This window comes from Oculina patagonica, chromosome 3 (assembly GCF_052425735.1).
Source record: "Oculina patagonica isolate OP01 chromosome 3, crgOcupat, whole genome shotgun sequence".
Taxonomy (NCBI): domain Eukaryota; kingdom Metazoa; phylum Cnidaria; class Anthozoa; order Scleractinia; family Oculinidae; genus Oculina; species Oculina patagonica.
The window spans coordinates 26,029,036-26,045,310 of record NC_135760.1 but is presented as its reverse complement, the minus strand read 5'-3'; the positions used below and the strand labels follow the sequence as shown (position 1 = coordinate 26,045,310).

General features: G+C 40.4%; 3 protein-coding genes across 3 annotated transcripts in view; all 3 read right to left on the bottom strand.

Moving 5' to 3' along the window:
* The window catches only part of LOC144647269 (uncharacterized), a 163,714-nt gene that overhangs the window by 94,936 nt on the left and 52,503 nt on the right, over positions 1-16,275 (bottom strand). The window lies entirely within an intron of this gene.
* LOC144647591 (uncharacterized) lies at positions 3,780-4,532 on the bottom strand. Its single transcript, XM_078507376.1, has 2 exons — positions 4,444-4,532; positions 3,780-4,299 (listed from the first exon to the last, which is right to left on the bottom strand). Exons 1-2 carry the CDS (start codon positions 4,530-4,532, stop codon positions 3,780-3,782), a joined length of 609 nt encoding a protein of 202 aa, XP_078363502.1.
* Positions 7,426-16,275, bottom strand: part of LOC144647295 (uncharacterized) — a 43,241-nt gene continuing 34,391 nt past the window's right edge. Inside the window, exons 3-4 of the mRNA XM_078507078.1 lie at positions 8,835-8,897; positions 7,426-8,294 (exon numbers count right to left, since the gene is read on the bottom strand). Coding sequence (XP_078363204.1) covers positions 7,565-8,294; positions 8,835-8,890 — 786 coding nt within the window. The 5' untranslated portion in view covers positions 8,891-8,897 and the 3' untranslated portion in view covers positions 7,426-7,564. The remainder of the gene's footprint in view (positions 8,295-8,834; positions 8,898-16,275) is intronic.

Here is a 16,275-nt window from a genome sequence, read left to right as displayed (position 1 = left end):
GGACATAGAGCAGCGGTTGAAAAGAAACGTCATCTTTGAGAGCAAGAGATCACGAATTTGCGCGAAAAGCACCAGAACATGAGCAAAGACTCGTATAAGACAGGTCCAGTCTCATTTCCAGTCGCTCCCGAGGCGGTTTGGTCTGAAACGCGTTGCATCAAGGGAAGGCCGGACGAAAATTGGGGAGCGACCCTCTTTTTTCTTCCCCTTCCTAGCCTTTCCCGCAATCTCCATATCATTTCTCCCCAGTCTTTCATTACCTTTGAGAACGAATAAGTAGGGACTGGGAATGAGTCTGCGACAGGTCGCTGTTTGGCACCGAAAATGGATTAGACAGCAAATGCCAAACGATTTCACATACCAAATGTTGTTTTTTCCCTTTTTAAAGCCTCAATAGTGGATGGTTTATTGTTTATGTATGATGAAGGGACAATGGCAGGGAATTTTAAGAAAGTACCACTTTTTTATGTAGATTTCGGCGGAGGGAAATTTTCGGAAATGTTGTGGAATTTCCAAAACTCTAAACGGGTTTGTACAAATCAAACTAATAAAGCCATTAGAAAGATTAAAGATTTAAAATGCTGGCAGTCTCTTGCTCTCGATACCGAGACTCATCTAAACATCCAAACCCTACATGAAGATAAAAACGACCTTGATGTGTTACTGTAACAGAAATTGCACATACAAACACATGGTTCGCACGGACCTGGAATACTCCTTGAAAAACTACCAAGTCCTTGAAAACTCCTTGAAAACTCCTTTAATTTGAATACGTTTTACACCCCTTTGCTACAAAATGGGGCTGGTTAAATGCTCATTAACAGGACCTTTAAGATCAATAACACGTGGTTGGGTTTTTACAATGACATTCAGAATTTGTTTAATATTTTGCGTAAGAATCTCTATCCCGAGCATGTATTAGACATGTTACTCCACCGTTATGTCACGAGAGCAGTAGTAGGGAACGACACACGACCTTCAACAGGTGTCGAGCAACAGGAGTTGCCCAAGCACTATTTCAAGATCCCCTACATCGGGCATTTTTCGGGTGTTGCACAACAAAGGGTGCGCAAGCTAATCGATAGATTCTGTAAACCCATCGACATCAAACTTGTTTATTCTACTTTTAAAATTAACAACTTGTTCAACGTGAAAGATCCTCTCCCTGACAGGCTCCGTACGCGCATCGTGTACAAATTTTCTTGTGCAAGCTGTAATGCTTGTTACGTTGGCGAAACAAGTCGACACTTCTCCACGCGCGTGCACGAGCACTTGTCATCGGACATATCTTCTCACGTTTATAAGCATTTGCAGGCTTCAGAGTCATGCCTCTTGTAACTTAGACTCCTTCAAGATCTTAGACTCTGCACCTACCAAGTACCAAGTTAAGCTTAAGGAGTCTCTGTACATCAAGTGGGAAAAGCCGAACCTTAATCAACAGGTCAAACACATCAATTTGACGCTTTCCCTTTAACTGCAAAAGCGCGCGCGCTTCTTTTTAATTTCGTTTACTTCGAAATTTATCTAGCGTATTGCTTTCCAACGCAATGTAACGTATGATTTGTAACAGGCACGTTTTAAATCACTGTAAACTTTCATAACCGTCACACTGACGATGACGGATGTACCGTCGAAACATGTTTGTGAAAATTAAAAAAGTCGTATTATTGAAAACTTCTTGAATGCTTGAAACTGCAGCAAAATAAGCTCATTTTGACATCAAAAGATTGGGAAAAATGTTTTTTTAAAACATTAACATTGGTTGAGAAACGCAGTTGAGGTCTCAAAAAGGTGTTTCTTATTCGATGTTTCTAAGTAACCGCGCCTTCAATGGGGTTTCCCAAGTGAGTTGTGTACAACCTCGTCCCCAGGGTCTTCTCGGCGACGAGTTTTCAAAATGGCGGACTCGTCGATTCTCCGCGCCCAGCCACCATTTTAAAAGCGGTGTAGACCCTGGGAACGAGGTTAAGTTGAGTAGCCCGACTAGCCCCTAAGGCCTTCTCTTTGCGAACGTAACCACGAGGGAAATGCAACTGGTCAAAGAGGAAACTGCATTTATAATCGACAGTGGGAACTTAATTCCCTGTACTTCCCAGTACAAATGCTGGGTGACTGCATTTAAAGGTGACAGGGAAAAGGCCTTGTGCAGATGCTTAGATCGAGTAATCGACATTTCAAACATGGGCGAGAGTGCCTTGAAAGACAAAATCAGTAGTGGAATTGGAAGCGGACAGCAATTGACATTTTCATCATTCGGTTTTGTATCATATAGGACACTATTTGCACTTAGTGGTATTGGTTTGTTGGCATGACTATGTAATATTGTGACAAAGTAATGTCAGTGCAGAACAAAACAAACTCCTTGAATGTTAAAAGTCCTTGAAAAGTCCTTGAATAAAAAGTTGTGAATCCTATATGAAGCGTGAAACAACAGAAGGTGTTGAACGGACTGTTTCATGACAACAAGCTTGCCTCATAAAATAATTTACATTGGTTCTTTGATCGCCTCAATACATAAATTTATCGAAAAAAAAAAAAAAGTTGTCAGGCAAACTTGCAGATGCACTTATAACGTCTGTGCCATGTAGTAACAGTAAGTATAAGAAAATGTCTCGTTAAAATATTAAACGTTGTGCATTTTTTGTTGAAAAAAGTCAAATTTGGAGACGTTTGTATTCGTCGTTAGTTGGGGCAACACGAAGTAAACCAGAAGTCATTCTTATCAGGCATGTTCCGGAACCATTTGAAATCCCCGTCTCTCGTCTATGATTGGGCACAAAATACCCAATGAGAGATGGAACCCAATCTGCGAGCTCCATCTGATAGTGCAGTCCCCGTGACTTTCTTTCCTTTGATGCTTTTACTTGTATTGCTCCTTCAAAGGAGGTTTCATCGAGAAAGGTCAGAAAGATACTCTGACAATGCAACATTTAACAAAATTTCACGTTTGTTCCGATCATGATATCGCTGTTTAAGGGGAAAGGCAAGGGGCGAGTAAGTACAGAAAAGGGCTTTTGTGCCGACGAGTACCTAAAAAGCCGATTCCAAAATTCGTTCTTCCTCCTTTCAGTCATTCGCTTGAAAGATCAATTCTACTAGAGTGATGCATTGCCATTTGATTTCCTTTTTTTAATATTACATTTTAGAAATAGGTTGTACACCAAGATGATATCTCTAAATTGATGTTTTTCCTTATTCTCATCACCTGACGGCTTGACTACGGTGTTGAGATTGTAAGGGTCCAGTAATGTGGGCAACATTTTTATTTCAACTTGTCTCGCAACATTGCCCATTGCAAGTTGGAACGTGCTGTTGCGCGTATTACCATTCGTGTTGCGGCAACATGTTGCGCGAAGAAGACATGAGTTCAACTTCGTGCAACAAGTTGCCGCAACTTGCAACACGGGTGGTAATACGCGCAACAGCACTTTACAACTTGCAATGCAACAAGGTGGCGAGACGTTGAAAGAAAATGTTGCCCGTATTACTGGACCTTAAGGGGAAATTAGTTTTAATCGCTTGGTTTGTATACTGGATCATCTTGATTGAAGTACGCAAAAGTCAGAACTTAAGATTGTGCGTCTTTTCCTTTATTTTTTAGTATTACATAGCATAACGAAGTGAAACCACCTAAAATTCGTGGAAACCCTTAAGTTTAAGTCCTTTTACTGGTTAACAACATTGGAAATTTAATAAAAAATCATGAACGGTCCTTCCGTATATAGAACAAGACTGTCCATAACTGTGGACTGTACTGTTACCATGGACATCGCTTCTCTCTAGTGACCCAGGGGAGACATCAGGAATTCAAAAGCAGACCACCCACCTGTACCAATCATCGTCGCGGAGCCCAACCAGTTATCACTACTTCCGGAACCAGGAGTTGGGGGTGGTCCTTTGTAGAACTTGTCTTTGTAGACGCTATACAATTCACCATCCGGACTATCCGCGGTCGGCATGAAATAAGGGAAATAAAAATCATTCCAGCCCCCAGTGCCAATGAGCGTGGATAATCCTAACCAGTTGTCAGTTGGATCTGTGGGAGGTATCCTCCTATGAAACCTTCCGGACCCCTTTTCGACGCCGTATAAGATTCCCTGTGGATCGAAGAAAAGGAATTTGAAGCCGGACCATCCACCTGATCCCATCAGTGTGGCAGATCCAATCCAGTTGTCACTACCGTATGCTGGCGGGAGCCTCTTGTAAAACTTGTCGTTGTAAACGCCATAGAGCATTCCTTCAGGATCGAAGAAAAGGAACTGAAATCCTTTCCATCCTCCAGTTCCGACAATCGTGGCTTGGGTGACCCAATCCGCAGCCGAAGAGCCCTCAGGGGGTGGCCCTTTGAAGAACTGGCCATTGAATACTCCATATAAGGTACCGTCTGGGTGAAAAAACAGATGCATAAAGATGTTCCAGCCCTCTGTCCCTATTTGTGTGGCTGTCCCAATCCAGTTGTCGTTGCCATACTGGGGAGGAGTTCTCTTATAGAATTCATCGTTTACGACACCAAAGAGGTCATGGCATGCCATGGCGCTGAAAAAACAAACGGAACTAGTCTCTTCCTACTAACTACCATAAAGATTATTTAGCCTTGCTTTGTCGTTTAAAACTTCATTGTACGACTTATATTTCTCTGGGAATAGACATGTATTATACGTTCTCACGTACTCACTTTTAGTTTTTATTTGTTCTCTGACTGCTGTGTTGTATAAGATTGAAAACAAATATTGCACGAGGCTCAGCATGATTGCGGAAATTATGAAAGCCAACTGAAGGTTCGCCTACTTTATACAGGACAAATGAAAGAACGACGAATATTACGATGCCCGTTAAAAAATTCGGAATAACTGAGACAACTCAGGTATCGAATTTAGGATCATTCAAACTGCCTTTTGGGTTCCATTTGCCGTTTCCTTAGGACTACAATAGATACAAATTTTTCCTACAGTACTTACATCCCCAGAGACCAAGGGGCAGTCAGTCGGGACGAAATGAAGTAAACCCGGCAAAAATCGGAGCTGCAAAAGTTTTCAAGAAGGGCTGAACGAGCCCCTGGGAACCTAAGGGCCTGTTAACATGATTCTGGAATGACTTTCATTCCGGAATGAAACTCGTTCCGGAATGAAGTTCGTTCTGCATTTACAAGACAGAGTCGACCGGTTCAACCAAAGGCATTTTTACGTGCGCGGTTTTCGCGCGAGATCAAAACAAGGTGGCGCATGTTTCGCGCAAACATGTTTTTGTGCCCATTAATTGCCGTATCTGCAATTTTAACGAGTAATTTGACCATAGAGCTGCTTCTTTGGGCTAAACAGTAAATGCTATTACGTTTTTTCTCTCTGTGTAGTCCGTATGCGGTTTCATCAGTTGCCGTTTCATCTCGGAACGAAATTCGTTCCGTGTTTACATGATACCAGAATGAAATGTCATTCCAGAACGAAACTTTCATTCCGGAATGAAAACCGGAATGAACTCATTCCGGAAGGACTTAACTTTCGTCTCGGTATCATGTAAACAGATACAGAGAAATGTATGGGGATGGAATGAACTCGTTCCGGAATGAAAAGCCATTCCGGAATCATGTTAACAGGCCCTAAGTCTCTTCAGACCATTACCAAATGGCTCTGCGAATACTGGCTCCTGATTGAGAAGAAGAAAAAACCTTTGTAATATTCTGCTCAATTGGCGAACAATAACTGTAGTGATGTAATGTATATGAAATGATTCATATATGAACTGCGGATGTATATGAAAGTGATAAATGATCATCGCAGTGAAATTCCAATTTAAGCAATTGGAATAAAGAAGCCTGAAAAAAATTCAGGGCTTCAACGTTGAAGCCCTGAATTTTTTTCAGGCTTCTTTATTCCAATTGCTTAAATTGGAAATTCACTGCGATGATCATTTATCACTTTCAATAACTGTAGTGTCACTATCGTGTGCTTTTACACGGCGGTCGCGTGTTCTTACAATTGTTCAGCCCAGTCTTGAAAACTTTCGTCGCTCCGATTTGCGCCAGACTTGCTTAGTTTCGTCCCGACTTGAAGAAAGAGGAAACCCATATGCCTACTGCTGTATAGATATGTACGTTAACAAACACTACTAACTTCATCGAAACTTCACACTACAGTTCGATTTGCACTTCCAGTGGCGCTCTTCAATGTATGGCCGCGGAATAGCTCACTTTGGAAAAGATGGTGTCTGGGAGCACAATGCCCGATTCCCTCTATGGTGCGTGCTTGCAGGGAACCATGGTAGTTGTATTCATCGTTGCTGAGTCTCGCGCATGGTTTGATGAATACAACTACCATGATTCCCTGCAAGCGTGCGCCATAGAGGGAATCGGACATTGGCCGCGCGGGAGCTTATGGGATAATTTGGGGGACCCAATAAACAAATATGGCGGAACGAAGTGAAAGTGATTCGGCCAAGAGATTCAAAGTGAACACGTGAGCTGTCTCTGTTTACGTGGAACCGAGGGTGCCACGACTAACCGGGTTACCCACCTAAGCGAGCTACCCTTTCGGCAAGCCAATTCTTTTCAATTCTTTCCAAAGTGTTTACATGCGAGACAAGGTAGCCTACCTCGTCGAGGCACCCTGTCTACTTACCAGGAGAACTCTCCTAGGCGAGCTATTTTTTTCTGCATGTCAACCGTCGAACCACGGTTATCCCGCCTTGCCTAGACAGGTTTTTGTCCGTGTTTTAAACAACCGAAAAGTGAACGAAATGGCAATAATACCTATTAATTTGAACCCAAACAGACCTTTTTAATTCAAAGAAGTTATATCTTTTAATCGGAAATACATGTATATATATTTCGAGCAAAAGAACATTCTGAGAGGGTTTTCGCTGGAGGCCGGGTAATGCTAAATCACCTGACGACAAATATTATGTTAGTTTGGCGTCGAAAGACTGATTCAAAAGGTAAGAAATTGTGTTCGCCTAATATTTAAAAGTACTTGGATATCAAGGGATAATCGCCTGAGGGCAATTGGCTCCTAATAATGGCTTAAAACCTTCATATTTGGTTTTATTTCTTTGAAGCTAGTTGCTTTTTCCACGGCGCTACATGCTCATTGACCCAGGTCCTGAACGATTAGAAATTTGCATGTAAACGCGTTCTATGCTTTGGCTCTTCTATGCTGGTAAGACTGGTAACTCCGTTAACCGAGCTGCGGTCTCACCCACCCATCTAAGGGTGAGTGAGAAGGGATTCCATTCCTTCGGGAAGGGGGCCATGGCCGACTTTATATTTTTTAGCTATCGTTATACAATATTGAATTCATTTTGTAACCCGACTTGATATCGAGTGGTTGTATTTAATACAAGGCGGGATTCCACTGTATGTGTTTCAGAACTGTATGTTGATTATCAGTAAAGAAAGAACTCAAAATTGTTCGTCATCGCCCTTTTATTTCTTACTATTACATTATATTATGAAGGACGCCCTTATAGCCCTTAGTTATCATTTACCATTACAGTTAAGCTTAACAGTCCACATTTTCATCCAATCTGTGTTCCCATCTGTGGACTGCATTGTTGCTGTGACGCCTGGTTCTCACATAAGGGGAGACATCAGGAATTTGAACACGTGCCAGCCTCCTGAGCCAATCATCTCCGCAGAGCCCAACCAGTTATCACTGCCATGAGTTGGGGGTGATCGCTTGTAGAACTTTTCATTGTTGACGCCATACAAATCACCATCCGCCATGAAGAAAAGCAACTGAAAGCTTTTCCAGCCCCCAGTGCCGATGATCTTGGCTGATCCGAGCCAGTTGTCACTTGCATGTGTGGGAGGTTTCCTTGTGTAAAACTTGTCGTTTGTGACGCCGTATAAGTTTCCGGCTGGATCGAAGAAAAGGAATTGGAAGACGGACCATCCACCTGATCCGACCAGTGTGGCAGATCCAAGCCAGTTGTCACTACCGTGCGTTGGCGGGCTCCTCTTGTAAAACTGGCCGCTGTGAACACCATAGAGCACTCCTTCGGGATCGAAGAAAAGGAACTGGAAGGCATCCCATCCTCCAGTTCCGACAATTGTGGATTGGGCGACCCAATCCGAAGCCGAAGCGCCATCAGGTAGTGGCCCTTTATAGAACTTGTCATTCAGCACTCCATATAAGGTACCGTCTGGGTGGAAGAACAGAAACTTAAAGTCGTTCCAACCTATTGTTCCTATTGCGGTGGCATGTCCACCCCAGTTGTCGCTGGCATACAGGGGAGGAGTTCTCGCGAGGAGTTTACCATCACTCGGTACTCCAAACAACAGATTCTGGCAAATTGGAACGCTGAAAGAAACAAGACAAAGCTGAAAATATCAAATCTACTTATTAACCAACAGATATTAATTAATGTTAGTAAAAATCTTTTGGTACACCAAGATATCCAGTAGTTTTTTTTATTGTTTTTCTTGCCATCTGTCAGCTAGACCATGTATCGATGTTTAAAGGAATTGTAAGAAGTCATCAGTTGTCAATAACTGTTGAACATTGAATTGTCGTCAAAGTAACATCGTAAAGTACTGATATTATTAAACATTTGAAAAGATTGGGATTTCTATTGTGGCTAATATTCTTCTCATTTATTTAAAAGCTATAGAACTTGTTTGTTTTCACATCATTGTGTTCGGAGAGTTCAAATTTCTTAGACGCAAAACCGACAATATCCCACCACCTCGATAGCAAGACCACAAAAAAAACCCTTTACTAAAATTGAAAACCCTTTAATAAAAATATACAAATATAGGTTCAGGCTAATTGCCGAAATTTTACGGTATATTAAACAGTGCATTTGTTGTGTTTATTCAATCCTGTCAGTGTAGTACCTACCAGGTAATGGTTCCAAAAACACTCAACAAAAGGCACAAGTGAAACTTGATGTCCATGCTTAAACTAAAACATAAACGTATACTTAAATAAGTTACATCTGCTGACAATAAATTACATGCTAAACAGACTGAAGCTACAAATTTTAAATGCTTAAAGTCTTCGCAAGCCCTCTACCACCTCCCCTCCCCCCCAATCACCACCATCGAATAACATTTAAAAACCGGACGTCGGGAGATCTTCGGCCATCTTCGGGAGACCCATCGGAAGTATTTGTTGACATACCGCTCGAACGTTCGAATACCTTTAGGTCAAATTCGGAAATCTTCCCAAAACACCAAGTGATTTTTATAATCTTGGGAAGTCCTCGTGCAATAAGTCGAAATCTTCGAAGTGATTCTGCTTTCCACGATCATGAAAATTAAACAAAAAGGCACTTTTTATAAACTAAACAGAATTTCCTACTTTTGCATCCTATGCTGTAGAAATGGTAAGATGGAGAACAATGTAATATTCTATCACGTAGTCGGCCAAATGTTTCTTACGTGCTCTCTTTTTCATCATACATCGCTTTTGGTTGTATAGCGCGTGCATTTTTTAAAAAAAATAATTAATGTTGGTGTGGTTGATTAATGTTCTTGTTTTTTTTTGTATTTGAAAGCTTTGTGTATCTTGGTTAGTCTGCAGTGTATTAAGTTTCATAGAAGACAGTAATGACTGAGTTTGTTTTCCTTTTTATCGCGACTTTTTGCTTTTCGGAATTTGAAAGCGCTTGATGTTAACAGATTACTGACAATTTTTTTCCCAAATAAGGAAATTGCTTTGTTGGAAAACACATTGCCTCGTAACCTATCATTTTGTTTAGTTTAAAATTGTTTAGTTTTAAAAATTTTCGCACGGTGTAAAACCAACGAGCAGCAGTGTTTTATCGGGCTCAAAATCACGAGGCAACGTCAAGGTGAAATTAAGCGATAACAAGAAGCTTGAGAAGCTTGAGAAGCTTAAAATCGGGCGCTTAATAATGAGCTATCTGTTTTGACTTGAAAGGCAGGGTACAGTACAGTAAAAGTCACTAGAAAAACAGTCACTTAAACCGATTCAGGCCGGGAGGGAGGGCTTTTGAGGCCCGCGCTGACTTTGGACGCTTATAACTTTTTCAAGATTCAACCAAACGCTGCCAAACTTTGCGCGTTTATCTAAAATTTATCTCGCAATAATTTGGTAGGATTAGTTATTGTGCCAGTAACTTGAAATAACCATGGCAACGTCATTTTGATAGGCTTGTTTTCCCAAATTTGATTTTTTTGTGTTTCTATTTAATAATGAAAATCTGGAATGTTTTCAAGATTGCATTATTACTTAATGACATAATGGTCTCAATTTATAAAAATATATTTCGCACAATACAAATAAACGATTGAACTAGACGTCTAGAAAATATAAATTTGTAACACATAGCAAAGTGCAGCCTTTTCGCAATACTTAATAAAGGCGGGGTTTTTACCTGAAGACCAATTTTTCCAACGCTTTAGGTGGCTGACGCATTTCAGTATTTTCCAGCCCTTACACTTTAATGGAACAGTATACAAGTCCTAATCTGTGGTTATTTTTTTCTTTGAATGTCTTCATCAAGTCACTAAAATAAATTCTGACACAGGCAACTAAAAATTCTCTCAAAAACTGACTTCATTTTCGCGTAGCTTTCAATACATCCTCGGAGACCCAGGGGCAGTTAGTTGGGGCGACGGGCAGCTTATCAGGACAACGGGATTTTCGGGCGATAGTTTACAACATAGAGCGTAACAGCCCCTGGGCACTTTGTCTTACCGAACCAGTTCCAGAAGCGTTTGAACTCTTTCCTCCTGATTGGCCACAAAAATATTTTTGTGGCCAATCAGCGACGAGGACCGGCCAGGAGACTCTGATGTCTTCTTACACGAAGTTGTTTTCCTCATAGACTCGTCGTCGTTGTTAAGCCCGTCCATCTCAGATAAAAAAGCAAAACAAAAACAAAACAACGAGGCCTGGGAATATGTTAAATGTAGCATAGCGCAAGGAAACCAAAAGTTTTTAAAGCTATACGCGAGCACCTCTTGTTTATAAGTTTTGTTTTTGTTATTTAAATATCCAACAAATTAAACAAAAACCCTTTGTTTTAACTGTCAAGCCGGCAACAAAATAACAATAGGTGACGACAGCGATATCTTCGCTAACGCGTGGCCCGTGCAGCGAAGTACCCAGACCGTGGCAAGTTCCAGAAGTCGGGCAACGACCGAGAAAGCGCGCAACTAACAGTGTAGAACTGGCAGTCGTCTAAGGCATATTTTTTCTGAGACTCTCCATGTAATAGCATCCGATTGATGGGCAGAGCATCCACGACGAGTCTATGAGGAAAACAACTTCGTGTAAGAAGACATCAGAGTCTCCTGGCCGGTCCTCGTCGCTGATTGGCCACAAAAATATTTTTGTGGCCAATCAGGAGGAAAGAGTTCAGGCGCTTCTGGAACTGGTTCGGTAAGACAAAGTGCCCAGGGGCTGTTACGCTCTATGTTGTAAACTATCGCCCGAAAATCCCGTTGTCCCGATAAGCTGCCCGTCGCCCCAACTAACTGCCCCTGGGTCTCCGAGGATGCTTTCAGTACAGATTAATTGACAGTAAGAAATTTGCACGTGCAAAAGTTGACAGCTCTATGCGTGCGGTATGCAAATAAATTTACCCAGAGACGCTGTAACCGTTTACTGTATTTCATTTTATATTTGCAAGAATGAATTGTGAAGGAAAATGTGTTTTCAAATAACGGTTTCAAAATCTGTCATAAACTCCAAAATTCGCACGTAGAAATTTTGTGCGCTTCTAAGGAAAAGGAGGCTCGTGTCTACCAAGGCAACATTGTACAGGAAGTGGTAATTAGACAGCAAAGGCGTCTTCAAAGATTCATGTTTATTTTTTAGGAGCGTTTTCTAAATGAAAAACTTAGATAGTCACATCTAAATTTTGTTATTTTGCGCGTTATTTTCACCGCTTTTGATCGTTGCGTTTTATTATGCCTGAGGCACTTGGTCTTTTATAAAAAATACATCCATAGACGATTCATAAAGTCCACGCCATTTCAAGTATTCTGTTGTATCATTTACACAAATCATTTCCGGTACTGGGATCATTTGCGATCCAATTTGGGATCATTTGTGGTTCCGGGATCATTTGCGGGCCGGGATCATTTGCGGGTCTGTACAGCTCCCGCAACCTCTTACGATCGAAAAACAAGAAACCCTCCACAAAAACTGATAGCAGTATAAAAGAATTATGGACCAAAATAGTAGCCTTACTTTTGTTTGATGGTCATTTTTATCAGTTATCTTGTTTTTATCTAATGCTCACTTTTGATTTTATTATGCGTGCTTATCATGTACCCATCTTTGACCATGCGCTATTGGTGTTGTTAAACATTATTAATATTTCTGTTCTTATTAATTGTCATGCTTAGCTACGAACACATTAAGTTTCTTAACAATTGAAAAATCAAGTCTACTTTGTCTTTTACCGAAGAACAGTATTAAAGGTAAATTGTTACACAAGTGCAGCTTATTTAAACCTTGTATTAAATTTAGACTTCTATTTGCTGTGAGAGATTTTCAATCATTTTAACGGCTGATCGAACTGATTAAAACAACTTGGTGTGCTCGAAAGACAAAGGTAATGACGAAGTAGGACAAGAACTAAACAACCCCATAAAAGTCATTGAGGCAAAGAGTAAAAACTAAAACAGTTTCAAAGATGTGAATGAAACACTGCACCAAAGCACAAATTGAAAAAAAAAAATGATCAGCCAAACAGAAAGATGGATTTTCTGAAGAATCACGATGCTGATACTTTTTTGATTCAATCGAATCAAATGTGCGAAGGAAAGACGCGACGAAGATCCCTGTAGAGTAGGTTCTTAAAGTCTGGTTACCTACCTTGCTTAGCTTGTTATGCCTGGATCAGCTCCTACACCGGTACCTCGCTAATGAAACTCCAGTGTGTAGAAGAACTGCTAAGTGTTAGTCGTTTTAAACCCACTGGTCTACACTGGCAATGACCTTCTTTCGACGTACGTGTTTAATGATTAATTAATGATTAATTGTCGCATATAATACATGTCATAATAAAAGTTATTTCTGGCGTTCTTAAGAAAAGAATTTTCATATCCTGTTTGCGTTTCCAGGATGAACATTTTTTCATAAAAACTGAAGGTATCTTGGAAATACTCTGTTATGATAGATCAATAAACCATTCTCCCAGCTATAGATTGCCGCTTACAAAATTTGCCCTCAGAAAATATAACTGCTTAGCATTTAAGAGGAATATTTTTTAGCTGGATCGACTCCTTCACCTCGCTTCACAAACCTTTAACACAAAAATTTAACATGTGATTATTAAACGAATTCACTTACGTCTTTGTCGCCATAATAAAAGTTATTTCTGGCGTTCTTAAGAAAAGAATTTTCATATCCTGTTTGCGTTTCCAGGATGAACATTTTTTTCATGAAACTGAAGGTATCTTGGAAATACTCTGTTATGATAGATCAATAAACCATTCTCCCAGCTATAGATTGCCGCTTACAAAATTTGCCCTCAGAAAATATAACGGCTTAGCATTTAAGAGGAATATTTTTTAGCTGGATCGGCTCCTTCACCTCGCTTCACAAACCTTTGAATATTAAACGAATTCACTTACGTCTTTGTCGCCATAATAAAAGTTATTTCTGGCGTTCTTAAGAAAAGAATTCACATCCTGTTTGCGTTTCCAGGATGAACATTTGTTTTAGTTTTTCGAGGTTTTAAGCCGTAGTGTTTCTGATGCTACAAAGAGCAAAAATACAGAACGGGAGAAATTCTGAATATTTTGGTGCGAATCAGTAGATCTTAGCATTTCATGTCTGTTGTGTAACCTGTCCTCTCACACTGCTTGAGCAATACTTCCATGAGACTTTCCCAGAATAGTTTCAACTACCCTGCTAAAGAAGGCTCGCTTTGATCTTCCTTAGACGAAGCGACTTGGCTAGCAGGACTAGCAGGGTATTGTTTTAGTTTACATAAAATATCCCCTCGTTTTAGCACTTCCGTGGTACTAATGCGCAGGGCATATAATGCAGAGTCACTTAGATCTTTCCGGGAAATTCGCCTCTTGAATCTCGATTTTTCTGGGAAAGATATTGCCCCTGTTTTGGCACTAACTTCAGTTATGGACTCACCCACCACCCCACCGTAGACAGATTCTGAACTCAAGGGGGAGAAGTAAAAATCTGAGACCTGGGCTAAATAAATATCTACTACAGGAAAGTTTGTTTTTTTTTTAAATAACAAAGACGTGCACAGATCCGGGCAGTGACTTAATCTTTGAAGTATAGTAAAATTGGGCAAATCAACCCTGGGCTTATATTTATTCAACGTCCCCTTCAGGTGGGCTGTTTTCGGGAAGGACTTATATACGGGGGAGGAGGGGGGGGATTTTCATATTTCCGTATGGAGATTTACCTTAAATTTTATAAAAAAATATATTTGATTTTGTCATATGCAGTAGAATATATCCCGATTTTTCGAACCCTTTGTTTCTCGAAACTCCCGATTTCTCGAAACAGTTTTCTGTCCCCTTGGATAGTACTTCAATGTAGTTGTACCCCGGATTTCTCGATTCACGCGTTTTCCTCGGAGGCTCAAGAAATCAGGATTCTACAGTATTAAGACGCAATACTGTGTCTGAAATTGTTTTGGTGCATGCAAAAATACGACATTGTAAAACTTTCTAAATATAACGATAAGAAACCCAAAGCGAGTCCTACAGTCGTTTAACCAACATTCGATCTTTCCTGCCTTTTTTAATCCTGAGTTTTTCGCTAGAAACTGACCCTGTTGCCCTTGTTTTGGCGCTTTTGTCAGGTAGGGGCTCACCCACCCCACCGTAGACAGATTCTTAACCCAAGCGCGTAAGCGGGAGTCAGTGGGATCAAGAAGAGCCACCTAGTGGAAGATCCCACTGTAAATTTCCATTTATTTATTTAAATGAAAATTTGAGACCTGGACCAAAGAATATTTATGACGGGATAATTTGGCTGGCTTTTAAAATTACAAAGACATGCACAGATCCTGGCTATGAGCTTATCTTTGACATACAGTAAAATTCGAAGTAAGCCCTGGGCTTATGTTTTTTCATGGACTGCAGTTTTCGGAAGATCTTGTATATGGTGGGAGGAGGGGGTGGTATTTTCGGATGGACATTTTCGTTTAAAAATCTTTGGGTTTGTTGTATATTTGGAAATGAAAATGAAATGGTTTTCAGGCAAGAAAAGATATAACTTTGCAATTCCACAAGTTAATTTGTCAGGAAAGGGAGCCCCATCTTTAGAGTTCCTCGGTTTGCAGTTCATATAGAAGTGAGACACAGCGGACCGGAAATAGGAATACAAGCGCGCGCCCGGAAGTGAACGCGCGAAAACTGCTAAGAGGTTGCGGACCTTTGTGTTTTCTTTCAAGGAGTGTTACTGACTTAAAGAGTCGCTACTTTGGGGGATTGCAACAGAGAATATAGGGACTTATTTCCTCAAATAGACGGGCCCTTTTGACATTTAAAAAGTGAATTTTCTGAAACGGCATAAATCTTGTCAAACTGCATTTTGGCAGTTTTGGCTCCTGGAAGAGCTCAAAAAACTAAGGGTTTCAGTCTCTAACCAGTAGCGGATCCTGATAAATTGATGATTAATTGTCGCCATAATACATGTCATAATAAAAGTTATTTCTGGCATTCTTAAGAAAAGAATTCACATCCTGCTTGCGTTTTCAGGATGAACATTTTTTTTAAACTAAAGGTATCTTGGAAATATTTTGTTATCATAGATCAATAAACCATTCTTTCAGCTATACATTGCCGCTTACAAAATTTGCCCCCAGAAAACATAACTGCTTAACATTTAAGAGGAATATTTTTTAGCTGGATCGGCTCCTTCACCTCGCTTCACAAACCAGCAACTACAGTGTGTAGGGGAACTGCTAAGTGTTAGTCGTTTTAAACCACTGACAATGTCCTTCTTTTGACGTACGTGATTAAACACATGAATATTAAACGAATTCACTGACGTCTTTGTCGCCATAATAAAAGTTTTTTCTGGCTTTCTTAAGAAAAGAATTCACATCCTTCCTGCGTTTCCATAAAACTGTTGCGATCTTGGAAATATTTTGTTATCAGAAATTAATATACCATTCGCTTTTTTCACGATCCAATAATACATCTTGTTTACCCCCCAAAATTTTTGCATAAGCATTGTTTTCAATTTCTCTTGGGACAATTGCACGTCATTGTAAATCCCATGAGAAATTGAAAACAATGCTTATGCAAAAATTTTGGGGGGTAAACAAGATTTTTTATGGGAACGGTGAAAACAGCGAATTCTTCCAGCTATACGTTGC

Bases quoted from the DNA above. Each gene is read 5' to 3' on its own strand.
- LOC144647591 (XM_078507376.1), bottom strand. From the start codon at position 4,532: ATGGCATGCCATGACCTCTTTGGTGTCGTAAACGATGAATTCTATAAG. The intron at 4,300-4,443 runs AGCCACACAAAT...TTGGGTCACCCA, and splicing joins AACGACAACTGGATTGGGAC to AGCCACGATTGTCGGAACTG.